This window comes from Anabrus simplex, chromosome 1 (genome assembly GCF_040414725.1).
Source record: "Anabrus simplex isolate iqAnaSimp1 chromosome 1, ASM4041472v1, whole genome shotgun sequence".
In the NCBI taxonomy this organism is placed as follows: Eukaryota; Metazoa; Arthropoda; class Insecta; order Orthoptera; family Tettigoniidae; genus Anabrus; species Anabrus simplex.
In genome coordinates this window covers 905,010,935-905,026,370 of record NC_090265.1, presented here as the reverse complement: position 1 = coordinate 905,026,370, position 15,436 = coordinate 905,010,935, and the positions used below count along the sequence as shown (strand labels likewise).

General features: G+C 40.7%; 1 protein-coding gene across 1 annotated transcript in view; it reads right to left on the bottom strand.

Moving 5' to 3' along the window:
* The window catches only part of LOC136857465 (uncharacterized), a 263,084-nt gene that overhangs the window by 117,056 nt on the left and 130,592 nt on the right, over positions 1-15,436 (bottom strand). The window contains exon 2 of the mRNA XM_068225070.1: positions 1,743-1,887. Within this exon, the coding sequence (XP_068081171.1) occupies positions 1,743-1,887 (145 nt within the window). The remainder of the gene's footprint in view (positions 1-1,742; positions 1,888-15,436) is intronic.

The following is a 15,436-nucleotide window of genomic DNA, read 5'->3' as shown; positions in this document are numbered from 1 at the left end:
AAATGCCTCCTGATATCTCCTGAAACACTCGGCAATTCAGGGACCCGAATACATGACCAAGCATAGACGGATAAAGGTTGTTTCATCAAACACATCAGATTAATTCAACAGAAAAACTGGATTCATAATACATGTCTCTTAAGAAATTATATATACAGGGTTATTCACCTAACATATTACACAGAAATAACTTCTAAACCATTAAAGATATCGGCATTCTGCTTTCATATTCGTAAATGGTACCCTAGGCCTTGTAAAATAACGTGCTACTTAGTCTCATGCGGTGATTAATAACTGAGATATTGATACTAACTCCATATTTTTCAATAGAACGGCATAAATTGATACAGCTGGCCTAAAAGACCAACTGCGTACAAGTTCAAATATATAAGTATTTTCAAAATCGGACAATTACTTTTTGAGATATAAGTAAGAACAGCATGCGCGGTTTTGCTGCCGCATCAGACGGCGTGAAGTCGGGCAAGGACATATTGAGACGCAAGCTGCTTCCTGGCCTTGATTCCAGCCACAGAACGGATACCAGGCTTGTACTGTAAACATAATGTGATGTACCGTAACATACCCTGGGTGTGCAACGTTACTGTATGACAGGCGAACACACAACGGGGAAGGGAGATAAAAGTTGTATTGTTTTGTTTTGACATGTAATAAGCTGCGCTCAATTTGGCGTTTTTTCTCACGGATGGGAATGGGAAGGATTTGGAAATGAAGTCGGGCGTGGCCTATCACAAAGGTACCTATCCGGTATTTGCCTGGTGTTAAACATGGGACACCATGAAAATCACTTTCAGGTTGGGCGAGGCAGGACTCGAACCTACGCTCTCCCGAATGCACGCTACTACAGTCGCGCTGGAGCTCTGCGGAGATTAATGCGTGTAAAATAAAGCATAAATAATAGTTTTGCTGCCATCTCACCACGATCAGCTCTGAACATTTGCTTTTCTAGAAGGAGCTCTTCCGGTGTTTTGTGTTATGTTTATTTCTCAACTCATAGAGTAGTATGAACTATGCACTAAAACCAGTGACAATTACAGCTTTCGTTATGTTCCTTTAAAGGCAAAGTACTTATTTTATTCCTTTTAAACACATCAACCCTTTCTGTCCTGTCATGTGTTCGTCTGTCATACACACTTTGCAAACCCATCACATGTGTACGAGGTGCTTACATGCCTGGTATCCATTCTGTGGCTGAACTCACTCCCAGGAAACTGCTTGCGCCTCAATATGTCCTTGCCCGACTTCACGCCGTCTAATGCGGCATGCAAAACAGCACATGCTGTTCTTACTTATATCTCAAAAAGTAATTGTCCGATTTTGAAAATACTTACATATTTGAACTTGTACGCAGATAAACTTTTAAATCAGCTGTATGAATTCATGCCGTTCCATTTAAAAAATTTGGAGTTAGTATCAATATCTCGGTTGTTAATCACCCCATGAGACTAAGTAGCATGTTATTTTACAAGATCCTGCATACCGTTTACGAATATGAAAACAGAATGCTGATATCTTTAATGGTTTAGAAGTTATTTCCGTGTAACATGTTAGGTGAATAACCCTGTATATAGAATTGTGTTCCTCGTAAAGACCAACTCAGAATTGACGGCTTTGCCAATTCAATAGTTATTTAGATGTTTGAAGATAGAAAACAGCAAGAAAAAGTGTTTAAGCCCTGACTGGCGGTGTAGTGGTAACTAGGCATGATAAGGAACATTACATACCTGTGCGATGCATTGTTTTCGGCCCGCAATTTCCACTCCTCCATGGACTTAACAACAGCACGGAAGATCTCTGCGTCATGTTGCTCATCCAAAGCCTCCAGATCGGAAGTCGCCCAAGGAGACCCTGTTGTCAGCTGCCTCCACGCTGCAAAATACAACATGATTATCACTATGCTTGCAATGCAATACGTATCATAAATTTGAAATATGGCACTGGTGGTGATTATGTCGTTTTAAGAAGCAAATCAATGTGGTTATTAGTCTGTCTTAACAAATTAAATATAGCGGACTTAGGAATTTGTCACAATGTAAGCAATTCAAATTTAGCACAGACAGTGTGAGTGTCACAAACATCTTACAAGATGTAAGAGCTAGCCTTTCCAACCGGTCGTTCAAAGCCATCTGTCGCAAATGTAGAAATTCCAGCCCAAAATTGAGCAGACCCTTGGACGGAAGAATCAGTGTCAAACTTCGTATACTTGATCACATGCTTACATCTTTCGTAATGAAATATGTCTTGTGACACTCTTTAATATACAATATTTGTCCTACACACCTTTTCAGCGGACTATCCTAGATCTATTTTGATAGATGTGCAAAGTCGTGTTCATGGCAATTGGTAGCAAATGTTAACTTTTTTAAATTGTTTTTTTTTTTTGCTAGTGTCTTTACATCGCACCGACACATATAGGTCATATGGCGACGATGGGTTAGGAAAGGCCTAGGAGTTGGAAGGAAACGACCGTGGCCTTAAGGTACAACCCCAGCATTTGCATGGTACGGAAATGGGGAAACCACGGAAAACCATCTTCAGGGCTGCCAACAGTGGGATTCGAACCCACTATCTCCCGGATGCAAGTTCACAGCCGCATGCCCCAGACCGCACGGCCAACTCGCCCCATGTTAACATTTAAACTCGCTCTGAAAGCATAGAAGTTAACCCTATTATTGGCAATATATATATAAAACTCCGTGTGATGACTAGCTAAGAAATGTATACGATAATGCTCTCCTTCCTTTCTGTCGCGCATGCACTCAAGGATTTATGCATTTTCAACCGATGCTTTTCTTTCTTTCAGGAAGTTCTACCAGCTGCGATGTGTAGTTGGTAAGGCTATCACTATCCATGATCAAGGATCGAATTCCAGAAGAATATTTAAATGCAAAAAATCCATGTTAACTAACTTCTCAGAGTAAAATTCAGCCACTCTGGAGTTTCTTTGAAGACGGATTGCAATCGAAAAGGTGTGAAACACATAACCTTTAGTAATTATCAATGTATGTTCGAATCTCCTAATAGACCCAGCGAATACCGGACGAGTTGGCTGTGCGGTTAGGAGCGCGCGGCTGTGAACTGCATCCGGGAGATAGTGGGTTCGAATCCCACTGTCGGCAGCCCTGAAGACGGTTTTCCATTTTCACACCAGGCAAATGCTGGGGCTGTACCTTAATTAAGGCCACAGCCGCTTCGTTACAACTCCTAGGCCTTTACTATCCCATCGTCGCCATAAGATATATCTGTGTCGGTGTGACGGATAGCCACTAGCAAACAAACAAAACAAAAAGATCCAGCGAATGAGTTACGTGGTATGGGCCGCGTAGCTGTGAGCTTACATTTGGGAGATGGCTGCTTTGAATCCCACCGTCGGCAGCCCTGAAGATAGTTTTCCTCGGTTTTCCATTTGCGGACCAGGCAAATGCTGAGCAAAGCAGGCCTTGAAGGCTTCTACTTTCCACAATATTGGAACTAACAAGGGGCATCCATGCCTCGAACGCTCTAAACCTCACGAAAACTTGCTTATACAGGGTTATTCGCCTAACATATTACACGGAAATAACTTCTAAACCATTAAAGATATCATCATTATGTTTACATATTCGTAAATGGTACGCAGGATCTTGTATTTTTTTTTAATTTGCTTTACGTCGCACTGACACAGATAGGTCTTATGGCGACGATGGGATAGGAAAGGCCTAGGAGGTGGAAGGAAGCGGCCGTGACCTTAATTATGGTACAGCCCCGGCATTTGCCTGGTGTTAAAATGGGAAACCACGGAAAACCATCTTCAAGGCTACCGACAGTGGGACTCGAACCCACTATCTCCCGATTACTGGATACTGGATCTTGTAAAATAACGTGCTACTTAATCTCATGGGGTGATTAACAACCGAGGTATTGATACTAGCTCCATATTTTTAAATATAACGGCATAAATTCATACAGCTGATTTAAAAGTTCAACTGCGTACAACTTCAAATATGTGAGTATTTTCAAAATCGGACAATTACTTTTTGAGATATAAGTAAGAACAGTATGCGCTGTTTTGCACGCCGCATCAGACGGCGTGAAGTCAGGCAAGGACATATTGAGGCACAAGCTGCTTCATGGCCTTCATTCCAGCCACAGAACAGATACCAGGCATGTACTGTAAACATAATGTGATGTACCGTAACATACTCTGGGTGTGCAACGTTATTGTACGACTGGCGAACACACAATGGGGAAGGGAGATTATTATTGTTTTGTTTTGACATGTAATAGATTGCGCTCAGTTTAACGTGTTTTTTTTTCTCACGGATGGGAATGGGAAGGATTTGGAAAGGAAGTCTCCCGTGGCCTACCACAAAGGTACCTATCCGGTATTTGCCTGGTGTTAAACATGGGACACCATGAAAATCACTTTCAGGTTGGGCGAGGCAGGACTCGAACCTACGCTCTTCCGAATGCACGCTACTACAGTCGCGCTGGAGCTCTGCGGAGATTAATGCCTGTAAAATAAAACATAAATAATAGTTTTGCTGCCATCTCACCACGATCAGCTCTGAACATTTGCTTTTCTAGAAGGAGCTCTTCCGGTGTTTTGTGTTATGTTTATTTCTCAACTCATAGAGTAGTATGAACTGTACACTAAAACCAGTGACATTTATAGCTTTCGTTATGTTCCTTTAAAGGCAAAGTACTTATTTTATTCCTTTTAAACACATCAACCCTTTCTGTCCTGTCATGTGTTCGTCTGTCATACACACTTTGCAAACCCATCACATGTGTACGAGGTGCTTACATGCCTGATATCCATTCTGTGGCTGAACTCACTCCCAGGAAACTGCTTGCGCCTCAATATGTCCTTGCCCGACTTCACGCCGTCTGATGCGGCATGCAAAACAGCGCATGCTGTTCTTACTTATATCTCAAAAATAATTCTCCAATTTTGAAAATACTTACACATTTGAACTTGTACGCAGATGAACTTTTAAATCAGCTGTATGAATTTGTGCCGATCCATTTAACAATATGGAGTTAGTATCAATATCTCGGTTGTTAATCACCCCATGAGACTAGTAGCATGTTATTTTACAAGACCCTGCGTACCATTTAAGAATATGAAAACAGAATGCTGATATCTTTAATGGTTTAGAAGTTATTTCTATGTAACATGTTAGGTGAATAACCCTGTATAGTAGAACGTTCATCACAAAAGCAGTGGTCGGTGACTTTTCCATACAAACCTCAGCAGTTGCCTGCTAGCGCCATTAGACTGTAGCATGTTGTATGCGAAAAGTATAGTTACAGTACGGTTACGTCTCTCGGGGTGTTCCGTTGCAAGTTACAGTACTCTGTGTACATTGGCACCATGAGGAGAATTAATCCCATGAACGTTGTCAAAATATTAAAGGCAAGCTGTCGACGTGCTGATTATGGAAACTTTGTTAAGACAGAAGCCGTACTTTCGAGTGTCGACTCAGTTAAATGTAACTTTTCCCAGTCTGTCGAACACACAAGTTAAATGTAAATATTACATTATCTGTAAGAAAACACATAATTAAACAAGAAAAAATACCCACTATTAAACAAAGAATGACATGTTTCGTTCTTCAAAGATCATCAAATTCTAGCGTCCGGCTCCATGGCTACATGGTTAGCGTGCTGGCCTTTGGTCACAGGGGTCTCGGGTTCGATTCCCGGCAGGGTCGGGATTTTTAACCATAATTGGTTAATTTCTCTGGCACGGGGGCTGGGTGTATGTGTCGTCTTCATCATCATTTCATCCTCGTCACGACGTACAGGTCGCCCACGGGCGTCAAATCAAAAGACCTGCACCTGGCGAGCCGAATATGACCTCGGACACTCCCGGCACTAAGAGCCATACGCCATTTCATTTCATCAGATTCTAGCAAGTCACACTCAAATCAGTCCGACTCGTTGGCTGAATGGTCAGTGTACTGGCCTTCGGTTCAGAGAGTCCCGTGTTTGATTCCGGCCTTGTCGGAGATTTTAACCCTCATTGGTTAAATCCAATGGCCCGGAGGCTGGATGCTTGTGCAGTTCCCAACATCCCTGCAACTCCCACACCAGACATAACACTATCCTCCACTACAATAACACGCAGTAACATACACATGTCAGATGCCGCCCACCCTCATCGGAGGGTCTGCCTTGCAAGGGCTGCACTCGGCTAGAAATAGCCACATGTAATTAATTACACTGAAATATTAGAATATTTGGGGAGCCTCCGTGGCTCAGACGGCAGCGCGTCGGCCTCTCACCGCTGGATACCGTGGTTCAAATCCCGGTCACTCCATGTGAGATTTGTGCTGGACAAAGCGGAGTCGGGACAGGTTTTTCTCCGGGTACTCCGGTTTTCCCTGTCTTCTTTCATTCCAGCAACACTCTCCATTCTCATTTCATAGCATCTATCAGTCATTAATAAATCACTTTGGGAGTGGCGACCCCATCGTACTAATAGCCTATATCAGCTTCATTCATTCGAACCCTGACCCGGTCAATGACTGGAAGACTGGTTGTAGGTCTTCATTTTTCATTAGAATATTTATGTTTATTTCCGTTTAATACTAGGAACCCCAAGGAGGACATTAATATAAATTCCAGATTTCAAATTCCTAAGTATTAAACAGAAATAAACATTAATATTCTAATATTTGAGTGTGACTTAATAGAATCTGATGATGTTCGTTCAAGAATGAAATATCTCATTTTACAAGCATGCTATAATGTAATATGTACATTTAACCTGTGTGAAGTCCGGCTCCATGGCTAAATGGTTATCGTGCTGGCCTTTGGTTACAGGGGTACCGGGTTCGATTTCCGGCAGGGTCGGAAATTTAAACCTAAATTGGTTAATTTCGCTGGTACTGGGACTGGGGGTATGTGTCGTCTTCATCATCATTTCATCCTCATCACGACGCGCAGGTCGCCTATGGGTGTCAAATCAAAAAACTGCGTCTGGCGAGCCGAACTTGTCCTCGGACACTCCCGGCACTAAAAGCCATACGCCATTTCATTACCTGTGTGAAAGCTTTTAAGTTACATTGAATATGGAAAGAGCAGTCAGAGTCCAGGATATGGAGTTCGCGAGTAATATAGTAATGTAGTAATATAATGGGGATGGCACAGAAATGGATGACGTTACTTTGGATAGATATACAGATTTTAAAGCAGACGAAGAGCCTGCACCTGAAGGGGCTGTTCAAGCAGTTCATCTACAGAGCAACATGAACCGTCAAGTCAAAGTGAGACCGAACTCTCTCCACCAAATATGTCGAGGTCCATTGTCTCAGCTTCACCCTTGTCTCTGACAATATGAAAATGACAAGTACGAGTGATGCTAATAATGCCTTTCCTTACACAGCCAGTCCCTGCGATAAATTGTGTGAAAACGTCAATCATAGGGTTGGTTTGTACGTTAATTTCCGTGAGCTGGCTGTATGATATGTAAAAGCAACTTCTGGCTCAATGGAGAAAGCAACAGGAAACTATTTCACACCTCATTTCTCTGGAATGCCTCTTAAGTGACACCTAGGCCATCTTTAACGGCTGATGGCGGAGCTGTTGAGGATCAAACCAGACTTAGGGCTGAATATTTAACCAACCAACCAACAAACAAACAAACAACATTTGTATTTTATTTCACAATTTGCTTTTCGTCGCACCATTACGGACAGGTCTGATGGCGACGATGGGATAGGAAAGGGGTAGGACTGGTGGTGGTGGTGGTGGTGGTGATGATGATTGTTTTAAGGAGAAGTACGACTAAGCAACCATCCTCTAAACGGTAAGGAAGCGACCGTGGCCTTAATTAAGATACAGCCTCAGCATTTCCCATAACTCAGACTACTGTCATTGTGTTGAACGATCTATATTCCAAGCATGTTTTCGTGCGGTTGAGTGTGTTCGAGGTCAAGAGTTCCCTTGTAAGTAGTTAGCTCTATGCCCGGCCACCTTCGACCTAGCAATTAACTTGGTAATCATTTTTGGTGTAGACTTAATGAACCTTAGTAGTGGAAATCTCGTTTCTAAATTGTTTCGACTTCCTGACGAGAAATCGAACCCATTCCTTCCAGGTGAACCTTTACTGCCTCGGTTAGACATCGCCTCAAATGTTGGCTGGGACTGAATGACAACGCCCCTTCCTTCACTGTCTTAGACCTTTCCTATCCCTATCGTCACCGAAAACCTCTCTGAGTTAGAAATAACTAACCGAAATGTGCAGTATGTATCCTACTTTATGGAGCGAGCTAGAAACTAGAACATGTTGTCGGCTGAAGTTTCTTTAACTGAGGCAATAATTTTTGGAGTGTGTTAACGGGAACTTCGTGCGAAGAGCCTCCAGCTCACCGAAAATTATAAGCCTCAGATCGACGAAAGTTGTCAAGAAAAGGATTAGTGTGTCACAGCAGCACAAAAGTAGTGTCGGCACAGTGTGAAAGTAAAAGCAGTTCAACGATACTCCCTCCTACTAATATCCGACTTCAATGGGCGTACAAAGCCATTCTCCACGTCACTCAGTGTCTGGACAGACACCCACAAATGTTCCTATGTAAAACAGGTTTCATTCATATATTATTGTTATTTACTCGTTCAGTAGATCCATTAAAATCTATAAGCTTCATACTTGTTCGACTCTGATGGGCATAAAGGTAAAAGTTTGTAAATTTATAAGAGGAAGACTCGTATAATGTCCTCCTTTCTCTCACCATTATTGGTTAAGCTCAGGGCAGGTAAGGTACCATCGACACAATTCTCCTTTAAACCATCTTCAGCTTGAAGGAGGCTTGTATCACTCACGTGGTCATTATTTCACATTGTTGTTTTAATAATAATAATAATAATAATAATAATAATAATAATAATAATAATAATAATATAGTAGCACAGTATGTAAATCTCAGTGTTTTCTCGAGAAAATATCGTTATGTCGTGTCGACATGACCTGTCCCTTATTGGCATTTCAAAAAGATGGTGACCCTATCTGAGTGTAACAGTAGAAAAATCTCATATATTTTAGTATGTCATAGGCCATAGCGAAGCCTCCTTTGTTGGTAGGTCCCTGGGAATTGGTTATATCACCCATAGTTTTCAACGGCCACTTAAGCTGATAGTATCATAGTATGAAGATAAAGTTGGAATTCAAGAGGACAAATTGAGGCAAATATTTATTTATAGGACGAGGAATAAGGGTTTGGAATAAATTTTCAAGGGAAATGTTCGATAAATTTCCAAGTTCTTTGAATTTTTTTAAGGACATCTTAGTTAAACAGTTGATAAGGAATCCGCCACCTGTGCGACAGACCTAAATTCCTATCATTGATTGATTGATTGATTGATTGATTGATTGATTGATTGATTGATTGATTGATTGATTGATTGATTGATTGATTGATTGATTGATTGATTGATTGATTGATTGATTGATTTAATAATAACCTGAAGAAGGTTTTTCATGGTTTCCCATTTTAACACCAGGCACCCTTGTGTCGCCCAAACCTTCGATGTGTTTGTGCGACGTTAAACCACTAAAGCAATAATAATAATAATAATAATAATAATAATAATAATAATAATAATAATAATAATAATAATAATAATAATAATAATAATAATAATAATGTCATCTTCATTATCAGCACTATCAGCATTATTATCAGCATGGGTATCAGCGACTTGGCCTTTCGATTTACATAGTATAATTACATTGTAAGTACAAATTTTATTACAGTATTTTGCCGTTTCATTTTCTAGATAAAGGGCTTGAAACCCGTATTTTTCTTCATTTGTAGCCTTTTTCAAAAACGCTGAATCTCCTTTAAACAAATCATGATTCTGACAACCATGATCAAAATTATGTGAGACTTGTATTGAACCGACTATCTAACATATCTTTCATTTAATCTGAAGTTTATAACTTACCGAAATATTTCGTCGGAAGATTCATTCTTACGATCGAGTCATATTTCTTGTAAATGTTCTTCATATAAAAATTGCATTCTTGATACCAAGATTTCTATCATCGTCCAGGAAATCTCAATGATACCGAGCGAGTTGGCCGTGCGGTTAGGAGCGTGCAGCTGTGAACTTGCATTCAGGAGGTAGTGGGTTCGTACCGCACTGTCGGCAACCCTGAAGACGGTTTTCCGTGGTTTCCCCATTTTCACAGTAGGCAAATGCTGGGACTGTGCCTTAATTAAGAACACGGCCGCTTCCTTTCTTATCCCATCGTCGCCATAAATCCTATCTGTGCGCCGATGAGCTGCGATGTTAGGCCCCTTAAAAAAACAAGCATCATCATCATCAAATCCTATCTGTGTCGATGCAACGTAAAACAACTTGTCAAAATAAATGTCTATGGGACACATTTAACGGCCACAGGGCATTATGCTAATAATAATAATAATAATAATAATAACAGGACTTTAAGGCAATTCTAATAAGTTATGGTCATTATGAACGGAGTTAACGTGCCAAAAGTAACAGTGGTACGAACATTTCTCATTTAACAACATTTAAATGCTGAATCTAAGCTGAGATTCAATCCCGCAACCTTGGCCTCAGAAAACAAACCAAATATTAGTCAGGAGGTAAATAACATTGGGCAGTAAACTTGCCGGCAGAATACACAGGAATGAAATGAAACGTCGTATGGCTTTTAGTGCCGGGATATCCCAGGACGGGTTCGGCTCGCCAGGTGCAGGTCTTTCTATTTGATGCCCGTAGGCGACCTGAGGATGAAGACAACACATACACCCGGCCCCCGTGCCGTAGGAATCAACCAATTAAGGTTAAAATCCCCGACCCGGCCGGGAATCTAACCCAGGACCTCCTGAACCGAAGGCCAGTACGCTGACCGTTCAGCCAACGAGTCGGACATACACAGGAATGACAACAAACAAACACACACACACACATACACACCTCATGTGTAGTTAGAGATTCAGTTGCAGAAGCGTCTCTTAACACGTGCTTTGTGTGTTTTGTATGACAGACTCTAATGAACCAAGAAAAGGGGACCGGAACTAGCACACGCTGTCTTTGTTCTGTCATTTAACGTGAACTACTTTCTATAAACATAGCACCTGCTGTCACACACGTGCTAATGGTCAACATTTGTGGCGGCAAATATCAAACTCTCTGCATTAAACATTCTCAAATATTGCTCAGGTAACTTGACAAATGCTAGGTTAACGAATACAGTCAATAGTTTTGAATCTCAAGATTGCCAACTTTGAACATTTTTTTTCCATAATCTCTTAAAAAAATACAGGACGAATGAATTCTTTTAAGTCTATAAGACATCAACATATTGCCCTGCACTACGCTATGTTTCCTTCTTCGTGCCGATAACAATACATCAGTTTCGCGGTAAAAGGATGCTTAACTATTCAGACTCTCATTAATACCTTTTCGACTTCCGCAAAAAGTACCGACTAACGATCACGCCTGAAAGTGAAGTAATTCTCAGACATTCTAAATGTTCTATTACTTGTGTAAGTCATCAGCATTGAGGTTGGTTGGATCCTCAAACAGCTCCACCGAAGGTTTTGTTGCTATAACAATAATGTTATTGGTTTTACATCCCATTAACTACTGTTTTCGGAAACGCCAATGTGCCGGAATTTAGTCCCGCGGGAGTTCTTTTACGCGCCATAAAATCCACTGACCCGAAGCTGACGTATTTGAGCACCTTCAAATACCACCGGACTGAGCCAGGATCGAAACTGCCGAGTTGGAGTCAGAAGGCCAGCACCTCAACCATCTGAGCCACTCTTTGTTTCCTTTTTCTTCTTTTACGTCGCCCCGACACAGATAGGTCTTAGGGTGACGATGGGATAGGGAAGGGCTGGGAGTGGATAGGTAGCAGCAGTGGCCTTAAGTTAGGTACCATCCCGGCATTTGGTTGGAGGAGGAGTCGGAAACCGTGGGAAACAACTTCGAGGTGGGAATCGAACACCCCTCTACTCAGTTGATCTCACGAGGCTGAGTAGACCCCGTTCCAGCCCTCGTACCAGTTTTCAAATTACCGGGCGAGTTGGCCGTGCGCGTAGAGGCGCGCGGCTGTGAGCCTGCATCCGGGAGATAGTAGGTTCGAATCCCACTATCGGCAGCCCTGAAAATGGTTTTCCGTGGTTTCCCATTTTCACACCAGGCAAATGCTGGGGCTGTACCTTAATTAAGGCCACGGCCGCTTCCTTCCAACTCCTAAGCCTTTCCTGTCCCATCGTCGCCATAAGACCTATCTGTGTCGGTGCGACGTAAAGACCCTAGCAAAAAAAAATTTCAAATTTCGTGGCCCCGGCCCCCGGGGGTGGTAGCTAATCACACAAACCACGACACCACAGAGGCCGACGACAATTCACTACTACCTAATAATAATTACATCAAAGAAAGGACGATAAGTTTCACCTTTTCAATACTATATATTATGTGAAAATTTTACATTTCTGTTAAAACATCACATTTTTTGTATATTTGGTACCTGTTTCGACAGATTCTCTATCATCATTAGCCAAGGACAATTATATAAAGACAAGTCGCATTGATCATGACTCCTATGTTAAGATTACAATAGTAGTTTAAAACATATACATGATATGGCTAAAATAGTATTTACATATATAGATTGAAGGTCAGTAAGATAAAATAGTCTTATTTCTATACGTGTACACCTTAATATTTCTAATTAAACAGGATTAACTTGTTGAAAGAAATTCTGTTCGTGTAATGTAAAATTGTAGTAGAGTGTGATTATTGGCTTAAGTCTATGATATTTTAACTGTTGACCGGCCGGTTTATTTTTGAAGGCATGTAGCCATGTTTGACACATTGAAAAAGTGAACAAACATTTAGTCATGTGTTGTTCCGCATAAAATATGCACAATGAAATTATATACAAAATTCGAATGCGGCTTCAACTTGAACTTGAGAAAGAAGATTTATATTAAAATGTTCAATGCAAACAAAAATAGATGGATTAATTTGTCACTGCATGTTGATGTTGACAGTCAAATTGTCCATTGAAAGTTCTATATCTCTTCGGAATGCTTTAAACTAACCTGTGAGCGGCAATCCTTAGCAAGTAACATTTAGGACAGGAAGACAACATTCTCCCCTTTCTACAAACAAACAAGTTTGCAGTTTTACTCGTATCCATGACCATACCCACGAGATCTTCAGTTTTACGTGGAATCTGATCCAGAGGAATTTGAGCTGTTTACTTCAGGACTACAATATACAGTACTTTGGACGTGATTCGAACTGTGGCTCCAGGATGAAAAGTCAATGACTATTCCACTCGACTATCATACCTCCCTCACCATTCTACTATTTCCTCTATTGTGTGTTGTTTCCATTTTTGTTTCTAAAATCTATTTAATCTTTCTCTTATACTATTCTACTTCCTCCCAAGATATGTATTATAGGCTCAGTACCAGAATCTGTAATATGACAACGAACTTTAACTTATTTATACTTCTTCACAGTCATATCTTAACAGCAGCAAACATTATCATTGTCATTCAGTGTCATTCATGATTTCAGCACTGGATTTAAACATAACATCATCTGATTTTGATCGTCTATATTTTAGACCGAGAAGCAAAATATTTCCTACATAGCACTTACCAAATAGTTTACTGCTTGTCATTAGCTTTATTTGTAATCAAATGCAATATTATATGGTATTCTTATGGTGTGAATGTAAAAGCAACCATAGAATATAACTGCTAATATGTACGTTTGTAGATGGGTAAGTTCAGTAATAACCGGATTGTTTTGTATCACCGAGCTCCATAGCTGCAGTCGCTTAAGTGCGGCCAGTATCCAGGATTCGGGAGACAGTAGGTTCGAACCCCGCTGTCGGCAGCCCTGAAAATGGTTTTCCGTGGTTTCCCATTTTCACACCAGGCAAATGCTGGGGCTGTAGCTTAATTAGGCCACGGCCGCTTCCTTCCCACTCCTAGCCCTTTCCTGTCCCATCGTCGCCATAAGACCTATCTGTGTCGGTGCGACATAAAGCAACTAGCAAAAGAAAAAAAAATGTTTTGTATCAATTCATATCGTACCATATCTTATCACGAAAAGCATCTGTGATTGCGTAGTCTATTTCGGTGTCTATAACAATACCTCTGTAATGGTTTGAGGCTCATTTTATACGATAGGCACCTGAAACTGAAATGGTGTAATAATAATAATAATAATAATAATAATAATAATAATAATAATAATAATAATAATAATAATAATAATAATGGTTTTACGTCCCAGTAACTACGTCTACGGTTTTTAGAGACTCCAGATGCCAGAAATATAATTCCGCAGGTGTACTTTCACGTGGCAGATTCGAACCCACCAACTTGGGCTGAGAAACCCAGCTCTCAGTTTTGAACCACTAAGCCCACTGACCACAATTAATATCCAAATACAATGTGTGTGAGAAGAGAGTCCGAGGAAAACCACCCTCAGAGGGATTACTCTAAAGACTCATATACAGACTTTCAATGGAGCAGCTCTCGAGATTGAAGCATATACAAACTACGTCAATCGGAATGTACATTTTATAAATGGTGTTCAAACAAAAGATGTCGAAAGTATTGAGACTTTTCGACCTCTATCCCAAAAAATAATTTACAATTTCTTCCTTAAAATGGTGTACCACTTGTTAAGAAACTTGCTGTAAAGGGACGATCTTTATCTATATAAATAAAATTGTTCGTGTCTGTTTGTCTGTCTGTTTGTCTGTTCCACCATCACGTCGAAACGGCTGGATAGATCTCAACCAAACTTCATATTTAGAGTATACTTCTCCCGGGGAAGGTTTCGATATGCATATCATTTTAAAATCTTTGAATACACGTTTTTTTAGGAAAACCAGAATGGTTTTTCCACCATCACGTCGAAACGGCTGGTTAGATCTCAACCAAATTTCATATTTAGAGTATAATCTTCCCGGGGAAGGTTTCGATATGCATATCATTTTAAAATCTTTGAATACACGGGGGGTTTATAGGAAAACCAGAATGGTTTTTCCACCATCACGTCGAAACGGCTGGATAGATCTCAACCAAACTTCATATTTAGAGTATACTCCTCCCGGGGAAGGTTTCGATATGCATATCATTTTAAAATCTTTGAATACACGGGGGGTTTATAGTAAAACCAGAATGGTTTTTCCACCATCACGTAGAAACGGCTGGATACATCTCAACCAAACTTCATATTTAGAGTATACTCCTCCCGGGAAGGTTTCGATATGCATATCATTTTAAAAACTTTGAATACACGGGGGGTTTATAGGAAAACCAGAATGGTTTTTCCACCATCACGTCGAAAAGGCTGGATAGATCTCAACCAAATTTCATATTTAGAGTATACTCATCCCGGGGAAGGTTTCGATATGCATATC